General features: G+C 48.1%; 1 protein-coding gene across 3 annotated transcripts in view; it reads right to left on the minus strand.

Annotated features, from left to right (window-relative positions):
• The window catches only part of spega (striated muscle enriched protein kinase a), a 536975-nt gene that overhangs the window by 332200 nt on the left and 186597 nt on the right, over nucleotides 1-18178 (minus strand). For 2 of the 3 annotated variants that reach the window (XM_085986741.1, XM_085986742.1), the window contains 3 exons: nucleotides 14524-14628; nucleotides 11395-11599; nucleotides 5194-6740 (listed from right to left, as the gene is read on the minus strand). In XM_085986741.1, coding sequence (XP_085842867.1) covers nucleotides 5194-6740; nucleotides 11395-11599; nucleotides 14524-14628 — 1857 coding nt within the window. Of the gene's footprint in view, nucleotides 1-5193; nucleotides 6741-11394; nucleotides 11603-14523; nucleotides 14629-18178 lie in introns of all 3 variants that reach the window. The other variant, XM_085986740.1, reaches the window with a different exon arrangement.

Below are 18178 nucleotides of genomic sequence, written 5' to 3' on the forward strand. Positions count from 1 at the left end.
ATGAGTAGAGTCCCAATCTACTCAACCTCTCCTCATATTTCCATCCCCTCATCCCCGGGATTAACCGAGTGAACCTTCTTTGTACTGACTCGAGAGCAAGTATGTCTTTTCTTAAGTATGGACACCAAAACTGTATGCAGTATTCCAGGTGCGGTCTCACCAATACCTTGTACAACTGAAGCAATACCTCCCTATTTTTATATTCTATCCCCCTAGCAATGAAAGCCAACATTCCATTGGCCTTCTTAATCACTTGCTGCACCTGCATATTAACCTTTTGAGTTTCGTGCACCAGGACCCCCAGATCCCTTTGTACTTCAGTACTTTCCAGTTTCTTGCCATTAAGATAATAACTTGCTCTACGATTTTTCCTGCCAAAGTGCATAACCTCACACTTTCCAGTATTGTATTCCATCTGCCAAATCTCTGCCCACTTACTTAGCCTGTCTATGTCCCCTTGCAGGTTTTTTATGTCCTCCTCACTCACTACTTTCCCTCCCATCTTAGTATCATCTGCAAACTTTGATATGTTACACTCGGTCCACTCCTCCAAATCGTTAATATAGATTGTAAAGAGTTGGGGACCCAGCACTGACCCCTGCGGAACACCACTAGTTACTGATTGCCAGTCTGAGAATGAACCATTTATCCCAACTCTCTGCCTTCTGTTAGATAGCCAATCCTCTATCCATGCCAGAATATTACCCCCAATCCCGTGATTTTTTATCTTAAGCAATAATCTTTTGTGTGGCACCTTGTCAAATGCCTTTTGGAAGTCTAAATACACTACGTCCACTGGTTCCCCTTTATCCACCCTATATGTTACTTCCTCAAAGAACTCCAGCAAATTTGTCAAACATGGCTTCCCCTTCATAAAACCATGCTGACTTTGTCCTATTAAATTATGATTATCCAAATGTCCTGTTACTGTCTCCTTAATAATGGACTCCAAAATTTTACCTACCACAGATGTTAGGCTAACCGGTCTATAGTTTCCAGCCTTCTGTCTACTGCCCTTTTTAAATAAGGGTGTTACATTAGCAGTTTTCCAGTCTGCCGGGACCTTTGCTGAGTCCAGGGAGTTTTGGAAAATTATTACCAATGCATCCACAATCCCTACCGCCACTTCCCTCAAGACCCTAGGATGTAAGCCATCAGGTCCAGGTGATTTATCCGCCTTGAGTCCCATTATTTTACCGAGTACCACTTCCTTAGTGATTTTGATCGTGTTTAGCTCCTCCCCCCCCCACTATAGCCCCCTGTTTGTCCAGTGTTGGGATATTCTTAGTGTCCTCTACTGTAAAGACTGATACAAAATATTCATTCAGTGTTTTTGCCATCTCCATATTTCCCACCATTAATTTCCCGGTCCCATTCTCTAAGGGACCAACATTTACTTTAGCCACCCTTTTTCTTTTTATATAACTATAAAAACTCTTACTATCTGTTTTTATATTTTTTGCTAATTTACTTTCATAATCTATCTTCCCTTTCTTAATCAATCTTTTTGTTATTTTTTGCTGTCTTTTAAAGTTTTCCCAATCCTCTATCCTCCCACTAGATTTGGCTACCTTATATGCCCTTGTTTTTAGTCGAATACTATCCTTAATTTCTTTACTTAGCCATGGATGGCTGTCTTTTCTTTTACACCCTTTTCTTCTCAGTGGAATATTTTTTTTTTGGAAGTTGTAAAATAACTCCTTAAATGTACACCACTGATCATGTATCGTCTTACCCTTTAATCTATTCTCCCAATCCACTCTACTCAATTCCACTCTCATACCTTCATAGTCTCCTTTATTCAAGCTCAGCACGCTTGTTTGAGATCCAACCTTCTCACCCTCTAATTGAATATGGAATTCAACCATGTTATGGTCACTCATTCCAAGGGGATCCTTTACTAGGACATTTTTAATTACTCCTGTCTCGTTACACAGGACCAGATCTAAGGTTACTTGCCCCCTGGTCGGTTCAGTTACATATTGCTCAAGAAACCCATCCCTAATACACTCAATGAACTCATCCTCAAGGCAGCCCTGCCCAATTTGATTTGTCCAATTAATATGATAGTTAAAATCCCCCATAATTATAGATGTTCCCTTATTACAAGCCTCAACTATTTCCTGATTGATACTCCGTCCAACAGAGTTGCAACTGTTCGGAGGCCTATAGACTACGCCCACTAGTGTTTTTTTCCCCTTATTATTCCTTACCTCCACCCAAACTGTTTCATTATCCTGATCTTTTGACCCAATATCATTTCTCTGTATTACAGTGATTCCTTCCTTTATTAACATAGCCACCCCACCTCCCCTTCCTTCCTGCCTGTCCTGCCTGTCCTGCCTGATCGTTAAATAACCTGGTATGTTTAATTCCCAGGCATTGTCACCCTGCAGCCATGTTTCTGTAATGGCCACAAGATCATACCCATATGTAGTTATTTGTGCCATTAACTCATCTATTTTGTTACGAATGCTACGTGCATTCAGATAGAGAACTTTCAAATATGTTTTGTGACACTTAGTTCCTGCTTTTGCCCTTTTTATTACTTTACCTTTTACTCCATACCTTCTGCCCCTTCCTGACACGCTCTGGTTTTTAATTTCCCCACTGCTACCTAAGTCTATGACCTTCTCTGTTGTCATTTTTATTATTTGCTCTCTAGGAACCTCCCCCCCACTAGTTAGTTTAAAGCCCTCTCTACAGCCCTAGTTATATGATCCGCCAGGACTCTAGTCCCAGCACTGGCCAAGTGAAGCCCGTCCCAACGGAACAGCTCCCTCCTGCCCCAGTACTGGTGCCAGTGTCCCAGGAAGCAAAACCCATTTCTCCCACACCAGTCTTTGAGCCACGCATTTAACTCTCTAATTTTATTTGTCCTAGCCAAATTCGCTCGTGGCTCAGGTAATAATCCAGATTATTACCCTTGAGGTTCTGTTTTTTAATTTGACCCCTAGCTGCTCATACTCCTTTAACAGAACCGGCTTCCTAGTCCTATCTACGTCGTTTGTACCAACATGGACCATGACAACTGGATCCACCCCCTCCCACTGCAAGTTTCTTTCCAGCCCAGAGGAGATGTCCTTAACCCTGGCACCGGGTAGGCAACACAGCCTTCGGGACTCTCGCTCTCGGCTGCAGAGAACTCTATCTATCCCCCTAATAATACTATCCCCTACCACTACAACATTTCTATTTACTCCCCCCTCTTGAATGGCCCCCCCGTTCCACGGTGCTGTGGCCAGGTTGCTCATCCTCCCTGCAGTCCCTGCTCCTGTCCCCACAGGGAGTAAGAACCTCGAACCTGTTGGACAAGAACAAGGGCTGCGGCTCCTCCAGCTCTACCTCCTGGATCCCCGTACCTGCCTCACTCGTAGTCACACCATCCTGTCCCTGACCATGGGCTACATCTGAATTAATTAACTTCATAGGTGTGACCACCTCCTGATACACAGAGTCCAGGTACTTCTCCCCCTCCCTGATGTGTCGCAGTGTCTGAAGCTCAGACTCCAGCTCATCAACACGGAGCTGGAGTTCCTGTAGCAGCAGACACTTGTCACAGACATAATCACCGTGAGCCTCAGTGGGGTTCACCGGCTCCCACATCTTGCAACAGTAACACATCGCCTGCTCCATTCTATATAATTAATTAAATTTTTTATTGTTAGTTATGGACACCCTCTGCTTGATTTTAGATGCTGGTATCCCTTTAATTAATTGGATTTAAATTAAATCAATCCCTCTAGTTACACCAGTTAAATGGTTTACCAACAGTCACTCTGCACCAGAAAGGCCTTATTAACTACAACCCACAGAGTTAAAGTTTGAAAAGAGCACCTAACACCCCACTTACCCGAACTCACACTTACCCAAACTCAGAGCACTCTTTGATGACTCGCACTCAGTGCTTGCTCGCACTAGGACTGGTCTTTTTATACTGTTTGTTTGTTTACAGCCAAATGAGTCACCCCTGCTGATTGGTTAGAAAAACTGGTTTCCACTGCCTGCTGTGCCAATTTACTCCTACTGCAGTGTAACCTTGTTTTACTCTTCTTAAACCAACAGAATCCCAAATATTTAACTTTTCCCCTTTACTTAAACTGCTTAAGTAATCTTATCAAGAATGATTTAAAGAGAAATAAAAATTAAAGAACTCTCACACTTACCCAAACTCAGAGTACTCTTTGATGACTCGCGAGGAAAAACTTTTTACGCAACGAGTGGTTAGGATTTGGACTGCGCTGCCTGATAGGGCGGTGGATACAGATTCAACAGTAGACTTCAAAAGGGAACTGGATAAATACTTGAAGGAGAAAAAATTGCAGAGATATGGGGAAAGAGCGCGGGGGAGTGGGACTAACTGGATTGCTCTTCGAAAGAGCCGGCGCAGACTTGATGGGCCGAATGGCCTCCTTCTGTACTATTCTATGATGCTATGAAATAGCTCACTAATTCTCAGTGAATATCCTGTACATATCCCCATTGAATATCCAGAATATATCCCACTGCCCCAAAGCAAGGTTCCTGTTGATAACACACTGCTTTTCAGTATCTTGTACATATCCTAGTTTCTCAGTGAGTAACCTATGTGTATCCCACTGTTTCCCAATAAGTATCCTGTTCTTATACCACATTCTCCAGTGAATATCCCGTGTACATCCTACTATTTCCCAGTGAATATCCTGTATATAGAATCATAGAAATTTACGGCACAGAAGGAGGCCATTCGGCCCATCGTGTCTGAGCCAGCCGAAAAAGCGATATCCAGCCTAATCCCAGTTTCCCGCACTTGGTCCGTAGCCCTGTAGGTTACAGCACTTCAAGTGCATATCCAAGTATTTTTTAAATGTGATGAGGGTTCCTGCCTCTACCACCCTTTCAGGCAGTGAGTTCCAGACCCCCACCACCCTCTGGGTGAAAAGATTTCTCCTCAAATCCCCTCTAAACCTCTGACCAATTACATTCAATCTATGCCCCCTGGTTATTGACCCCTCTGCTAAGGGAAACAGGTCCTTCCTATCCACTCTATCTAGGCCCCTCCCAGCATTTCCTAGTGAATATCCTGTATATATCCCACTGATCCCCAATGAGCACCGTGCTGTGAGTGCGACCTCCACTGCCGGTGCCATCACTGTTAGTTTAGGCAGCGAGTTACAAGGGTTAATTACAGCCAGACTCCAGGTTCTTTCTTACCCAGCTCTGGTGAAGTGGGACGAGATCTCTTGGATTTCCCTCTGGCATTTTTACGGCCTGATTTTTCCCGAACGGGCGCTTTGGCCTCTTCTCTCAAATCCACCGTTTCTGTATCTTTCTTTTCCCCGATGCCGATCTTCAGGCCCGCGGGCGCTGGGGCCCCGGGACCCTGTGTGCCTGTTGTGTCCGCGCGGCTGAGGGGGGCAATGCCCAATCTTGGGGTGCTATCTCCCAGCTCCAAATCCAGCCTTGCACCCTCCAACCGATCCGGCCCTTCCTTGTGCGAGTCAGCGGTTTCCTCGGAAACGGGAGATGGTGGTTGGACTTTGCATGTGGAACCTCCAACCACCTCAGGCTCAGTTAGTCGGACCACAGAGATGGTAATTGGTGCACGGGACTCTGAACTTGAAGTTACTTTTTCTATTCTTGCCTCAACTAATTGGGATTGACTTTGAGGTTGAGCTTGGAGTTGTTGACTTGGAGGTGGCTGGGCTTCCGGATGCAGGTCTCTCCTTCCTACCTCATCTGATTGTTGGTCAAAGTGATTGATTGCTGGCTCTTGTGCTCTATTCCTCTCTTTGCCAATTGACTCCAAGCCCTCAAACTCACCGCCGACTGTGGCGAGACTTCTCTGCAAAGGTTTCCGCGGGACGGAAGATGGCGCGACCTCCAGTTGAGTCCTCTCAGGGATCCGCGCGCCCGGCCACTGCAGCGCTGCTGTCGACGCGGGCTCGGTCCGCTGAATGGCGATGGCTTTCCTGGAGGAGAGCTCTCGGTTCATGGCCCGCTCCAGCACCGGGGACCTCAGCACCGGTTTGGCCATCGAGCTCATGGCGGTCTTCTTGATCCGGTTGAGCTCCTCCGATATCTTGAGCTCGATGTCGCGAGCCCGGGTGGCGTATTTGCCCTGCTCGTCGAAGGAGGCCGCCTTCTGCTTGAAGAGCGAGCGCCGCTGCTCCACGTTGCCGCCGTCTGCCCGCGGCAGCCCTCGCCCCTCGCTGTCCAGCAAGTCGGAAAAGGACAGCCTGCCCCTGCCGTCGCGCTGGTCTGCGTGATCGAAAGAGCGGGACTTCCTGAACCCAGGCCATGGCTGCCCGTCCGCCAGTTCGAAACTCCGCCGCCTCTCCGGGAAAGACTCGAAATACTTCACCCGGTCGAAGATCTTGGATCCTGAGCGGGAGCGCGTGGGCGAGGCGTTGCACGGGCTGTCCCTCCGCGTTCGATCCGGGACCAGGAGATGGTCGTCCGTGGCAGCTGCGGCCTTCGGCCTCTTGACCTTGTCCTCGAACTCTGACGGAACGGTGTCTCTGTACTCGACGGGTGTCGAGAGTTTCCGTCGCGGCGTCAGCGGGGTTGTCGGCTGGGGCTGGCCGGCTCGGGAGGCTTTGGGACTTGCAGGTCGTGCTTTGAGGGAGGTTGGAGGGAGACCGGACGGTCTGGAGGCTCCTTGCTGCGTGCCTTGGCTCTGAGCCATGGCCTCCCACCTGAGGGGAGGTTCCAGAGTGTTGTCAAGGTGACTCCTAACCAATGTGTTCTCACAAAGGTCCCTGGGAGAAAAGGAAACGAGAGATAAATGACTTTAAAATGCCTCTCTGAGCGAGAGGATTTGGGTCATTCCTTACCAACGTGCCACGCAAGGTGAAATGCTCCTTGTGCCCGCCTTTTATCGGTAGTGGAATCGAACCATGCCCTGAAATTCCGGGTGTGGTGGGACGAGACTCCCACGTGCCAGCAATGAAGGATGCAGAGCTGGGTCACATCCCCTGGACCGGGTCGTGAACATACTCAAAGCTGGCAGCCTGGGACTAAAGGTCCATCAGACGCTCCCCCCATCATTCCACAGTGAATATCGGAATGGCATTCAGATACACCGATGCAGGGACACCAGTTCTCAAACTGGCGAGAACTTGGTTGGACCCAATGCGGTTGCAATTGATAGAATTACGAGGGCTAACAAAAAACTCGGCCGGACATGCTCCTAATATGTAATTGGGGAGGGGCGACAATAGAAGGCCTGACAGCTGCCCACCCACCCACCCCGCCCCCAGACTGGAGTCTGGGCACAAACCCAGCGCATCCGGATTCTGCCCCAAGTTCCAGACCCAACAGGTCATGTGTCCGCTCACCATCCTCTCCCAGCCCCCGGAATTTCAGGGATCAGGTTTCTAAAGCTTACTCCCGGTCCAATCAACAACAGGAGCGAGTGGCTGCCTTGCATCAATTATGGAGCCAGGCACAGGCAGGGTCCTGCCTAGGACCGAGGGTTAGATGGAGCAGGGGTCATTCCTGGGGCTCAGGGCTTACATAGGGAAAGGGTCACTCTCAGGACCCAAGGTCAATACGGAGGAAGGGTCAACTGAGACCAAGGATGTCATGGAGGGATGATCACTCCCACGGCTGAAGGTCACATGAAGGAAGGGTCAACTGAGACTAAGGGACACTGAGGATCACACGACGGAAAGGCCACTCCTACATCAAGCCCCCTAAAACCAGAGCGACGTTGAACAGCCGCGTGTCGTCCCCATCTTTTTGAAGTGTCGTCACTGTTGTAATGTAGGAAACATGGCAGCCAATCTGTGCACAGCAAGCTCCCACAAACAGCAATGCGATAATGACCGGATAATCTGTTTTTTAGTGATGTTGGTTGAGGGATAAATATTGGCCCAGGACACTGGGGAGAACTCCCCTGCTCTTCTTCAAAATAGTGGCTGTGGGATCTTTTACATCCACCTGAGAGAACAGACGGGGCCTCGACTTAACATCTCATCTGAAAGATGGCACCTCTGACAGTGCTGCACTCCCTCAGCACTGCACTGGGAGTGTCAGCCTGGATTTTGTGCTCAAGTCTCTGGAGTGGGGCTTGAACCCACGACCTTCTGACTCAGAGGCGAGACTGTGCTGCCCACTGAGCCACGGCTGGCACTTAAAATGGCGAGCAATGCCGAGTGGGAGGGTGGTGAAGAGGGACATGGTGCGTTGACTCTGATTCAGATCCACGCTGATCTGGAAGGGATCCTGTGCGGTTTGGTTTAAGATGTGGCAGCGGGCACCCTGAGCGGCACGCCAGTGAAGAATGACCCGTTCAGTGCACGTCACGCACACCCACGGGACGAGGTGCAGCAGCAAGGTTAGTGAGGCCATGCAGGAGCAGGGTTTGGAAGGCCTGTGATGTCCAGCGGGCAGAGGAAAGAAATCAAAACGTGAAAGAGAAACTCTGGGACAAAGGATCATTAACTGCCAAAGCACTCAATTTCTTCACTTCAAGCCAGCTTTACGCATGCTTTAGTCTGTGCTATAGTCTCATACTCCGTTCTCTGTCTCCTATATCAGTGCAGACCCTACTTGATCATAGAATAGAATCATAGAATCATACAGCACAGGAGGAGGCCATTCGGCCCATCGTGCCTGTGCCGGCTCTTTGAAAGAGCTCTCCAATTAGTCCCACTCCCCTGCTCTTTCCCCACAGCCCTGTGAATTTTTCCCTTCAAGCATTTATCCAATTCCCTTTTGAAAGTTACTATTGAATCTGCTTCCACTGCCCTTTCAGGCAGCGCGTTCCAGATCACAACAACTCACTGCGTAAAAAAAAATTCTCCTCATCTCCCCCCTCCCCCCCTGGCTTTTTTGCCAATTACCTTCAATCTGTGTCCTCTGGTTACCGACCCTCCCGCCACTGGAAACAGTTTCTCCTTATTTACTCCATCAAAACCCTTCATGATTTTGAACACCTCTATTAAATCTCCTCTTAACCTTCTCTGTTCTATTGAGAACAACCTCAGCTTCTCCAGTCTCTCCACAGAACTGAAGTCCCTCATCCCTACGACCATTCTAGTAAATCTCCTCCGCACCCTCTCCAAGGCCTTGACATCCTTCCTAAAGTGTGGTGCCCAGAATTGGACACAATACTCCAGCTGGGGCCTAACCAGTGATTTATAAAAGTTCACGATAACTTCCTTCTTTTTGTACTCTATGCCTCTGTTAATAAATCCAAGGATGCCATTTGCTTTTTTAACAGCCTTCTCAACTTGTCCTGCCACCTTCAATGATTTGTGTACATACACCCCGGCCCCCCACCCCCCAGGTCTCTCTGTTCCTGCACCATCTTTAAAATTGTACCCTTTAGGTAATATCGCCTCTCCTCATTCTTCCTACCAAAATGTATCACTTCACACTTCTCTGTGTTAAATTTCATCTGCCACGTGTCTGCCCAGCCTGTCCATGTCCTCCTAAAGTCTGTTACTATCCTCCTCACTGTTTACTACATTTCCGAGTTTTGTGTCATTTTAAATTATGCCCTGTCTACCCAAGTCCAGGTCATTAATATATATCAAAAGGAGCACTGGTTCCAATACTGACCCCGAGTACACTGTATACTTCCCACCAGTCTGAAAAACAACCGTTCACCAGTGCCCACTACTCTCTGCTTTCCGTCTCTTAGCCAATTTCGTATCCAGGCAGCTACTGTCCCTTTAACCTCGTGGGCTTCTATTTTGCCAACGTCCTGTGCTCCAGTCTCACACAGTTCTCTCTGCGCCCTATAGAAGTACAGATCCCTGAAGGCAGCAGGACAGGTAGATAAGGTGGTTAAAAAGGCATATGGGATACTTGCCTTCATTAGCCGAGGCATAGACTATAAGAGCAGGGAGGCTATGATGGAGCTGTACAAAACGCTAGTTAGGCCACAGCTGGAATACTGTGTGCAGTTCTGGTCGCCACACTATAGGAAGGATGTGATTGCATTGGAGAGGGTGCAGAGGAGATTTACCAGGATGTTACCTGGGCTGGAGCGCTTCAGCTATGAAGAGAGACTGGACAGGCTGGGGTTGTTTTCCTTAGCGCAGAGAAGGCTGAGGGGGAACCTGATTGAGGTGTACAAAATTATGAGGGGCATAGATAGGGTCGATAGAAAGGAACTTTTCTCCTTAGTAGAGGGGTCAATAACCAGGGGGCACAGTTTCAAGGTAAGGGGCAGGAGGTTTAGAGGGATTTGAGGAAAAACCTTTTCACCCAGAGGGTGTTTGGAATCTGGAACTCACTGCCTGAAAGGGTGGTAGAGGCAGGAACCCTCACAAGATTCAAGAAGCATTTAGATGAGCACTTGAAATGCCATAGCATACAAGGCTATGGACCAAGTGCTGGAAAATGGGATTAGAATATACAGGGCTTGATGGCCGGCGCGGACACGATGGGCCAAAGGGCCTCTTTCTGTGCTGTATAACCCTATGACCCTATGAAACCCTGCTGGATCCTGTGATATCATCTCACACTCAGCTCTCTGACCCTAAAGCAGGGTGTTATTAAAAGTCACCAATTCGGCCAAGTTCTTTTTTCTAATTCATTCACAGGATGTGGGCGTCGCTGGCAAGGGCGGCATTTATTGCCCATCCCTAATTGCCCTCGAGAAGGTGGTGGTGAGATGCCTTCTTGACAACTAACTGGTTTACTGGGCCATTTCAGAGGGCAGTTAAGAGTCAACCACATTGCTGTGGGTCTGGAGTCACATATAGGCCAGACCGGGTAAAGGTGGTAGATTTCCTTCCCTAAAGGACATTAGTGAACCAGTTACATCGTCACCATTACTGATGCTGGCTTTTTATTCCAGATTTATTTAATTAACTGAATTTAAATTCCCTTAGCTGCCGTGGTGGGATTTGAACTCGCGTCTCTGGATCATTAGCCCAGGCCTTAGGCTGGACTAACTAGAGTCCAGTAACATAACCACTTACGCTGCCCTTCCCGCAATTGAGTGCTTCAACCGGTTAATGCGACTTAAAGGTTCGAAAAACAATTAAATCGGGGGGAATGAAAAAATAATTTGCAGAAGATGACAGCAAAATAGAGAGGGAGTCATTCTAAAAAAAAGACTCTAAAATACATTGGGACAGGGAAAGAATGGAAAACCGGAGAAAAATGGGAAAAAAACTCCCCCAGAATGAAAGAGGTTGTCTTCCCGATGAGGATGTATGGAGGGATGAGCGGACGGGGAGTTGACTCCGTGAGGAGCTTTGTACTTACGCGGGTATCGACCAGGCTTTCCCTCTATACAGGCTGAACATGCTCCCGTACGCATCGCTAGCAACAGACAGGCTGTCCTCTGACCCCCAGCTACTATACGCCAGATTAGAACGAGACGCCCGAATCAGCGGCTCCACCCCCAGGTGCCTGATCCGAGCGTTGGTGGGCTGCGGCGCGTCTGCTTGCCTGGCGACCTCCGACGCGGGGCGGTCCCGGGTGAGGCAGGTGCTAAACTCCTCCTCCACTTGTCCTCCTCCTCCCGCGGCGCTCCGACTCCCTGCTGGCGATCGCCGCGCGACCGGGCGCTCCGAGGGTGCCGGCTGATCGGGGGCGGTCCGCAGCGAGCAGGGTGAGCTCTCCGGGGTCGTGTCCGTGAAACTCTCGAATTCGCCTTCTCCAGAAGAAAAAAAGAAGAGGAAAAAAAGAGTTAGTGATGCCAGTTCCCTGACTTCGAACCTTGAGAGGGTCATGAGAACACTGGAGGTTTAAGGTAGTTCTGAAGAAATATAGAAACATAGAAGATAGGAGCAGGAGTGGGCCATTCGGCCCCTCGAGCCTGTTCCGCCATTCAATGAGATCATGGCTGATCATCCAAACTCAGTACCCTGTCCCTGCCTTCTCCCCATATCCCTTGATCCCTTTAGCCGTAAGAAATATATCTAACTTCTTCTTGAATATATTTAATGAATTGGCCTCAACTGCCTTCTGTGGTAGAGAATTCCACAGGTTCACCACTCTCTGGGTGAAGAAATTCCTCCTCATCTCTGTTCTAAATGGCTTACTCCTTATCCTTAGACTGTGACCCCTGGTTCTAGAATCCCTGGCCATCGGGAACATCCATCCTGCATTTAGTCTGTCTAGTCCTGTTAGAATTTTATAAGTTTCAATGAGATCCCCTCTCATTCTTCTAAACTCCAGCGAGTATAAGCCCAATCGACCCAATCTCTCCTCATACGTCATTCCTGCCATCCCAGGTATCAGTCTGGTGAATCTTCGCTGCACTCCCTCCATGGCAAGAACATCCTTCCTCAGATAAGGCGACCAAAACTGCACACAATACTCAAGGTGTGGTCTCACCAAGGCCCTGTACAACTGCAGCAAGACATCCTTGTTCCTGTACTCGAACCCTCTCGCTACGAAGGCCAACATACCATTTGCCTTCTTAACCGCCTGCTGCACCTGCATGCTTACCTTCAGCGACTGGTGCACAAGGACACCCAGGTCTCGTTGCACTTCCCCTTCTCCCAATCTATTGCCATTCAGATAATAATTTGCCTTCCTGTTTTTGACACCAAAGTGGATAACCTCGCATTTATCCACATTATACTGCATCTGCCATGCATCTGCCCAATCACCCAACCTGTCCAAATCATACTGGAGTTTCTCAGCATCCTCCTCACAGCACACATGCCCACCCAGCTTTGTGTCATCTGCAAACTTGGAGATATTACATCTAGTTCCCTCGTCTAGATGATTTATATATATTGTGAATAGCTGGGGTCCTAGCACCGATCCCTGCAGTACCCCACTAGTCACTGCCTGCCACTCAGAAAAAGACCCGTTTATTCCAACTCTTTGCTTCCTGTCTGCCAACCAGTTCTCTATCCAAGTCAGTACCCTGCCCCCAATCCCATGTGCCTTACCTTTACACGCTAATCTCTTATGCGGGACTTTATCGAAAGCCTTCTGAAAGTCCAAATACACCACATCCACTGGTTCTCCCTTATCTATTTTACCAGTTACATCCTCAAAAAATTCCAGTAGATTAGTCAAGCACGATTTACCTTTTGTAAATCCATGTTGACTTTGTCCGATCCTGTCACTGTTTTCCAAGTGCTCTGCTATTACATCTTTTATAATGGACTTGCATTTCTATAGCGCCTTTCACGACCTTGGGATTTCCCAAAACGCTTTACAGCCAATTAAGTCCTTTCTGAAGTGCATTCACTGTTGTAATGTAGGAAATGCGGCAGCGAATTTGTGCACAGCAAGCTCCCACAAACAACAATGTGATAATGGCCAGATTTAGTGTTGTTTAGTGATGTTGATTAGTGAGGGGTAAATATTGGCTTGTACACCAATATTGCTCTTCTTTGAAACAGTGCCATGGGATCTTTTATGTCCACTCGAGAGGGCAGACATCTTGGTTTAACGTCTCATCCAAAAGACGGCATCTCCGACAGTGCTGCACTCCCTCAGTGCTGCACTGGGAGTGTCAGCCTGGATTTTGTGCTCAAGTCTCTGGAGCGGGACTTGAACCCATGACCTTCTGACTCAGTAGGCAAGAGAGCGCTGCCCACTGAATCACTGCTCCGGGGCATCACGAGTGTGGGGCAAGGCTTGATGGACCCAGCTAGTCTTTGCCTGCCCGTCAATTTCATACGTTCGTGTGTACATACTCGGGACTAATAATGCCGATGAAAGAATCCTGGGCCCTAAATAGATTGATAAGCCAATGCAAGAAGGAATAGGAATAATCTCTCTCAAGGTTGTAAGGCCGGGGAGCTGGGGGAAACCATTAGAGAGAATACAGGAGTCACTAAAATTGTAAAAACAAAAGGTGTTCAGAGGGACAAAGAGGGAACTAGAACATCCCCAAAGTTGTTAAAGCCCAACAGTGAGCTATTAGAGAGGGCGTGTGATCCCAGTAAGATTCAATTTGATTGGAACCTGAGGCGGAACTCCCTACAACAACAACAACTTGCCTTTGACATAGTAAAACATCTCAAGGTGCTTCACAGGAGCGATTATCAAACAAAATTTGACACCAAGCCACATAAGGGGATATTAGGACAGGTGACCTAAAGCTTTGTCAAAGAGGTAGGCTTTAAGTAGCGTCTTAAACGGAGAGAGGTGGAGAGGCGGAGAGGTTTAGGGAGGGAATTCCAGAGCTTAGGGCCCAGGCAGCTGAAGGCACGGCCGCCAATGGTGGAGCGATTATAATCAGGGATGCTCAAGAGGCCAGAAGTGGAGGAACGCAGAGATCTCGGAGGTTCATGGGGCTGGAGGAGATTACAGAGATGGAGGGGGTGGGGGGCAAGGCCATGAAGGGATTCAAAAACAAGGATGAGAATTAAAAAATCGAGGCGTTGCTTAACCGGGAGCCGATGTAGGTCAGCGAGCACAGGGGTGATGGGTGAACGGGACTTGGTGCGAGTTAGGACATGGGCAGCTGGGTTTTGGATGGATAGCCACCAACACACTGCATGGAATTATTTTAACTCTATACGCGCTGAGAGGCGGACGGCCCTGGAGAGCGCACTTGCTCCCCAGGACCTCGCGCTGCCGTTTCTAGATGGAAACCATCACACCTACCTGCTGGCACTCTTTGGACAGCCCGTTGCTGAGGTTCCAGAGGTCCCTCCGAGGGTTCCGCCTTCTGTGCTTCAAACGTCTCCTCTTCACCACATTCCTCCGAGTCTGGACCAAAATAAGAATCTTCAGCATTAGAGAAAAACAATTGCTGGGTGTACAGAACTGGAGGCTAGAGCCAAGGCGATAGACTCCCTTGTGTTTGGGGTTTGAGGGGGAAAATAACACTTTTACGTAGAGTTACATCAAGTCTACAGCACAGAAAAAGGCCATTCAGCCCATCTAGTCCATGCCGGTGTTTATGCTCCACACGAGCCTCCTCCCACCCTCTTCATCTAACACTATCACCCTATCCTTCAATTCCTTTCTCCCTCATGTGTTTATCTAGCTTCCCCTTAAATGCATCTACACTATTCACCTCAACCACTCCCTGTGGTAGCGAGTTCCACATTCTCACCGCTCTCTGGGTAAAGAAGTTTCTCCTGAATTCCCTATTGGATTTATTAGGGACTATCTTATATTGATGGCCCCTAGTTCTGGTCTCCGCCACAAGTGGAAACATCTTCTCTGCGTCTACCCTATCGAACCCCTTCATAATCTTAAAGACCTCGACCAGGTCACCTCTCAGCCTTCTCTTTTCTAGAGAAAAGAGCCCCAGCCTGTTCAATCTTCCCTGATAAGTATATCCTCTCACTTCCAGTATCATCCTTGTGAATCTTGTTTGCATTTTCTCCTTTTTATAATAGAGACCAGAATTGTGCACAGTAACTCCAAGTGTGGTCTAACCAAGGTTTGATACAAGTTTAACATTAACTTCCCTGCTTTTCAATTCGATCCCTCTAGAAATAAACCCCCAGTGCTTGGTTTGCTTTTTTAATGGCCTCACTAACTGCGCTGCTACTTTTAGTGATTTGTGTATCTGTACCCCTAGATCCCCTTGGTCCTCTACCCCATTTAGACTCTTTGTTATCCAAGCAGTCTGTCATGAATCTTACCATTCATGTAGAAATGACTCATGAGATAACGCTGGCCGGCCAGCTGGTGGCGCCGTCCAAGGAAAGTATAAATACTCGGGCGCGAGCCCAGCTTGCTCAGGACGTTTTTGTAACCAGGAACTAGTGATGTAACTAGAACTCATGGTTGTGAAACAGGTTGATTAAAGCCTTGTTTTATACTCAACCAAGTGCTTAGTGAGTTTCTTACGTCACAGTATGTGACCTCCTTATTCCTCCTACCAAAACGCACCACCTCACACTTATCAATATTGAAATTAATTGGCCAATTACAAGCCCATTCTGCAAGTTTATTCATTTCTTCCTGTATTTTGTCGCAATTCTCTGTATTAACTAAACCCTCCTCCTTTTGCCTGACTCTCCCGCGAGGAAGGTTGCTCCCCTCCACCGACACCCTTGCTCAAGCTGCCCGTCCCCCTCCCCCCCCACCCCCCCATCACATCGGCTACAGAAAGGCAAACCCCCTTCTCTGTGCAATTTCAACTGAAAGCACGCAGTTGCCATGGTTTCCACCGCGGAGAACAGAGACAACCTCAAACATAAATGACCTTTTCCGACGGGAAGGGTGTAGATGCTAAATTAGACTCCAAACTCAACTTTATTGGGAAATACGGAATTTGGCTGATAGGCCGTATTGGAATAAACGGACCAAGCTTTTGAGTCGAGGCTTCAGTCTCCTTGATGTAAACCCATGGTAACAGTTTCGTTTTGACAGCCAGGCTACTGATTAGAAATCCAAGCTCATTTTCAATAGCAATTGGCTGTATATCTATATCTCATTATTGTGTTTTCTTTCCATCCCTTCTCTATCCTTTTCTCCCTTCACACTAATAGAATCATAGAATGGTTACAGCACAGAAGGAGGCTATTCGGCCCGTCGAGCCCGTGCTGGCTCTCTGCAAGAGCACTCCAGCTAGTCCCACTCCCCCGCTCTTTCCCCGTAGCCCTGCAAATTTTTTTCCTTCAGGTATTTATCCAATTCCCTTTTGAATGCCACAATTGAGTCTGCCTCCACCACCCTTTCAGGCAGTGCATTCCAGATCCAAACCACTCGCTGCGTAAAAAAGTTTTTCCTCATGTCGCCTTTGGTTCTTCTGCCAATCACCTTAAATCTGTGTCCTCTGGTTCTCGACCCAATGGGAACAGTTTCTCTCTATCTACTCTGTCCAGACCCCTCGTGATTTTGAACACCTCTATCAAATCTCCCCTCAACCTTCTCTGCTCCAAGGAGAACAACCCCAGCTTCTCCAGTCTGTCCACGTAACTGAAGTCCCTCATCCCTGGAACCATTCTTGCCCTTCTCTTACTTTCTTTCTTCCTTTCTTTGTCCTTCTCTATCTCTCCCTACTCAGGCTGTCTCAACCTGACTCACACAATCTGTACCTCGTGCTCTGATCATCCTTTCATTCTCTCCCTCCCTCGTGCTCTCTCTCCCTCCCTTGGGCTCTCTCTCCCTTCCTCATGGTCTCTCTCTCCCTCTTTCCCCCTCTCACTCTCTCTATCTTTCTCTTATGCTCTGTATCTCTCGTTCCCTGTCAATCCCTCATGTTCTGTCTCTCTCCCTCCCTCTATCTCTCTGCACTCTCCCTTTTCTACTCCCTCCCTCCGAGCCTCTCAGTCTGTCTTTCACTTGTGCCCTGTCTCACTCTCTTTGTTTTTCTCTCTCGCTCGTGCTGTCTGCTGTTTTCGTCCTTCCGTTAAATTAATAATTTATAGAAGTATCAGTAAGTTTGAGGGAGAGGACGGCCGAGGCCGAGAGGGAGCTGTCTGAATGCTGAGAGAGGAATGCACATGTGTCACAGAGTGTCCTACATTTCAACGGCTTCATCCAGCTCAGTGCCTGGCCCCGTTAATGGCATCAACACCACACTCGAGACTCCCGCTGGGAGCTAACAATCAGAGCTGCTTGGAATGAGATCCTGAATACGTGTCTCTCCTTAACCCTTCTGTTCCCAAGCTGCAACGCTCCCTGGAATCTCTATTTTCTAAAAGGTGAGCAGCTCGGAGCTGCGGAGGAGCAGAGGGCTTTGGCGCTGCAATTTACTAAAAGCTGGTGGGGCCTGGAAAACAAACGGGTGGAAGTGAAGCTTCAGTTGTACAGAGCTCTGGTCAGACCCCATCTGGAGCACTGGAATTTTTTGAGGATGTAACTGGTAAAATAGATAAGGGAGAACCAGTGGATGTGGTGTATTTGGACTTTCAAAAGGCTTTCGATAAGGTCCCACATAAGAGATTAGCGTGTAAAGTTAAGGCACATGGGATTGGGGGTAAGGTACTGACTTGGATAGAGAACTGGTTGGCAGACAGGAAGCAAAGAGTTGGAATAAACGGGTCCTTTTCCGAGTGGCAGGCAGTGACTATTGGGGTACCGCAGGGATCGGTCCTAGGACCCCAGCTATTCACAATATATATATTAATGATCTAGACGAGGGAACTAGATGTAATATCTCCAAGTTTGCAGACGACACAAAGCTGGGTGGGCGTGTGTGCTGTGAGGAGGATGCCGAGAAACTCCAGTATGATTTGGACAGGTTGGGTGATTGGGCAGATGCATGGCAGATGCAATATAACGTGGATAAATGCGAGGTTATCCACTTTGGTGTCAAAAACAGGAAGGCAGATTATTATCTGAATGGCAATAGATT

This window comes from Somniosus microcephalus, chromosome 4 (genome assembly GCF_052327205.1).
Source record: "Somniosus microcephalus isolate GS21.2 chromosome 4, FLI_Smic_1.0, whole genome shotgun sequence".
Lineage (NCBI taxonomy): Eukaryota > Metazoa > Chordata > Chondrichthyes > Squaliformes > Somniosidae > Somniosus > Somniosus microcephalus.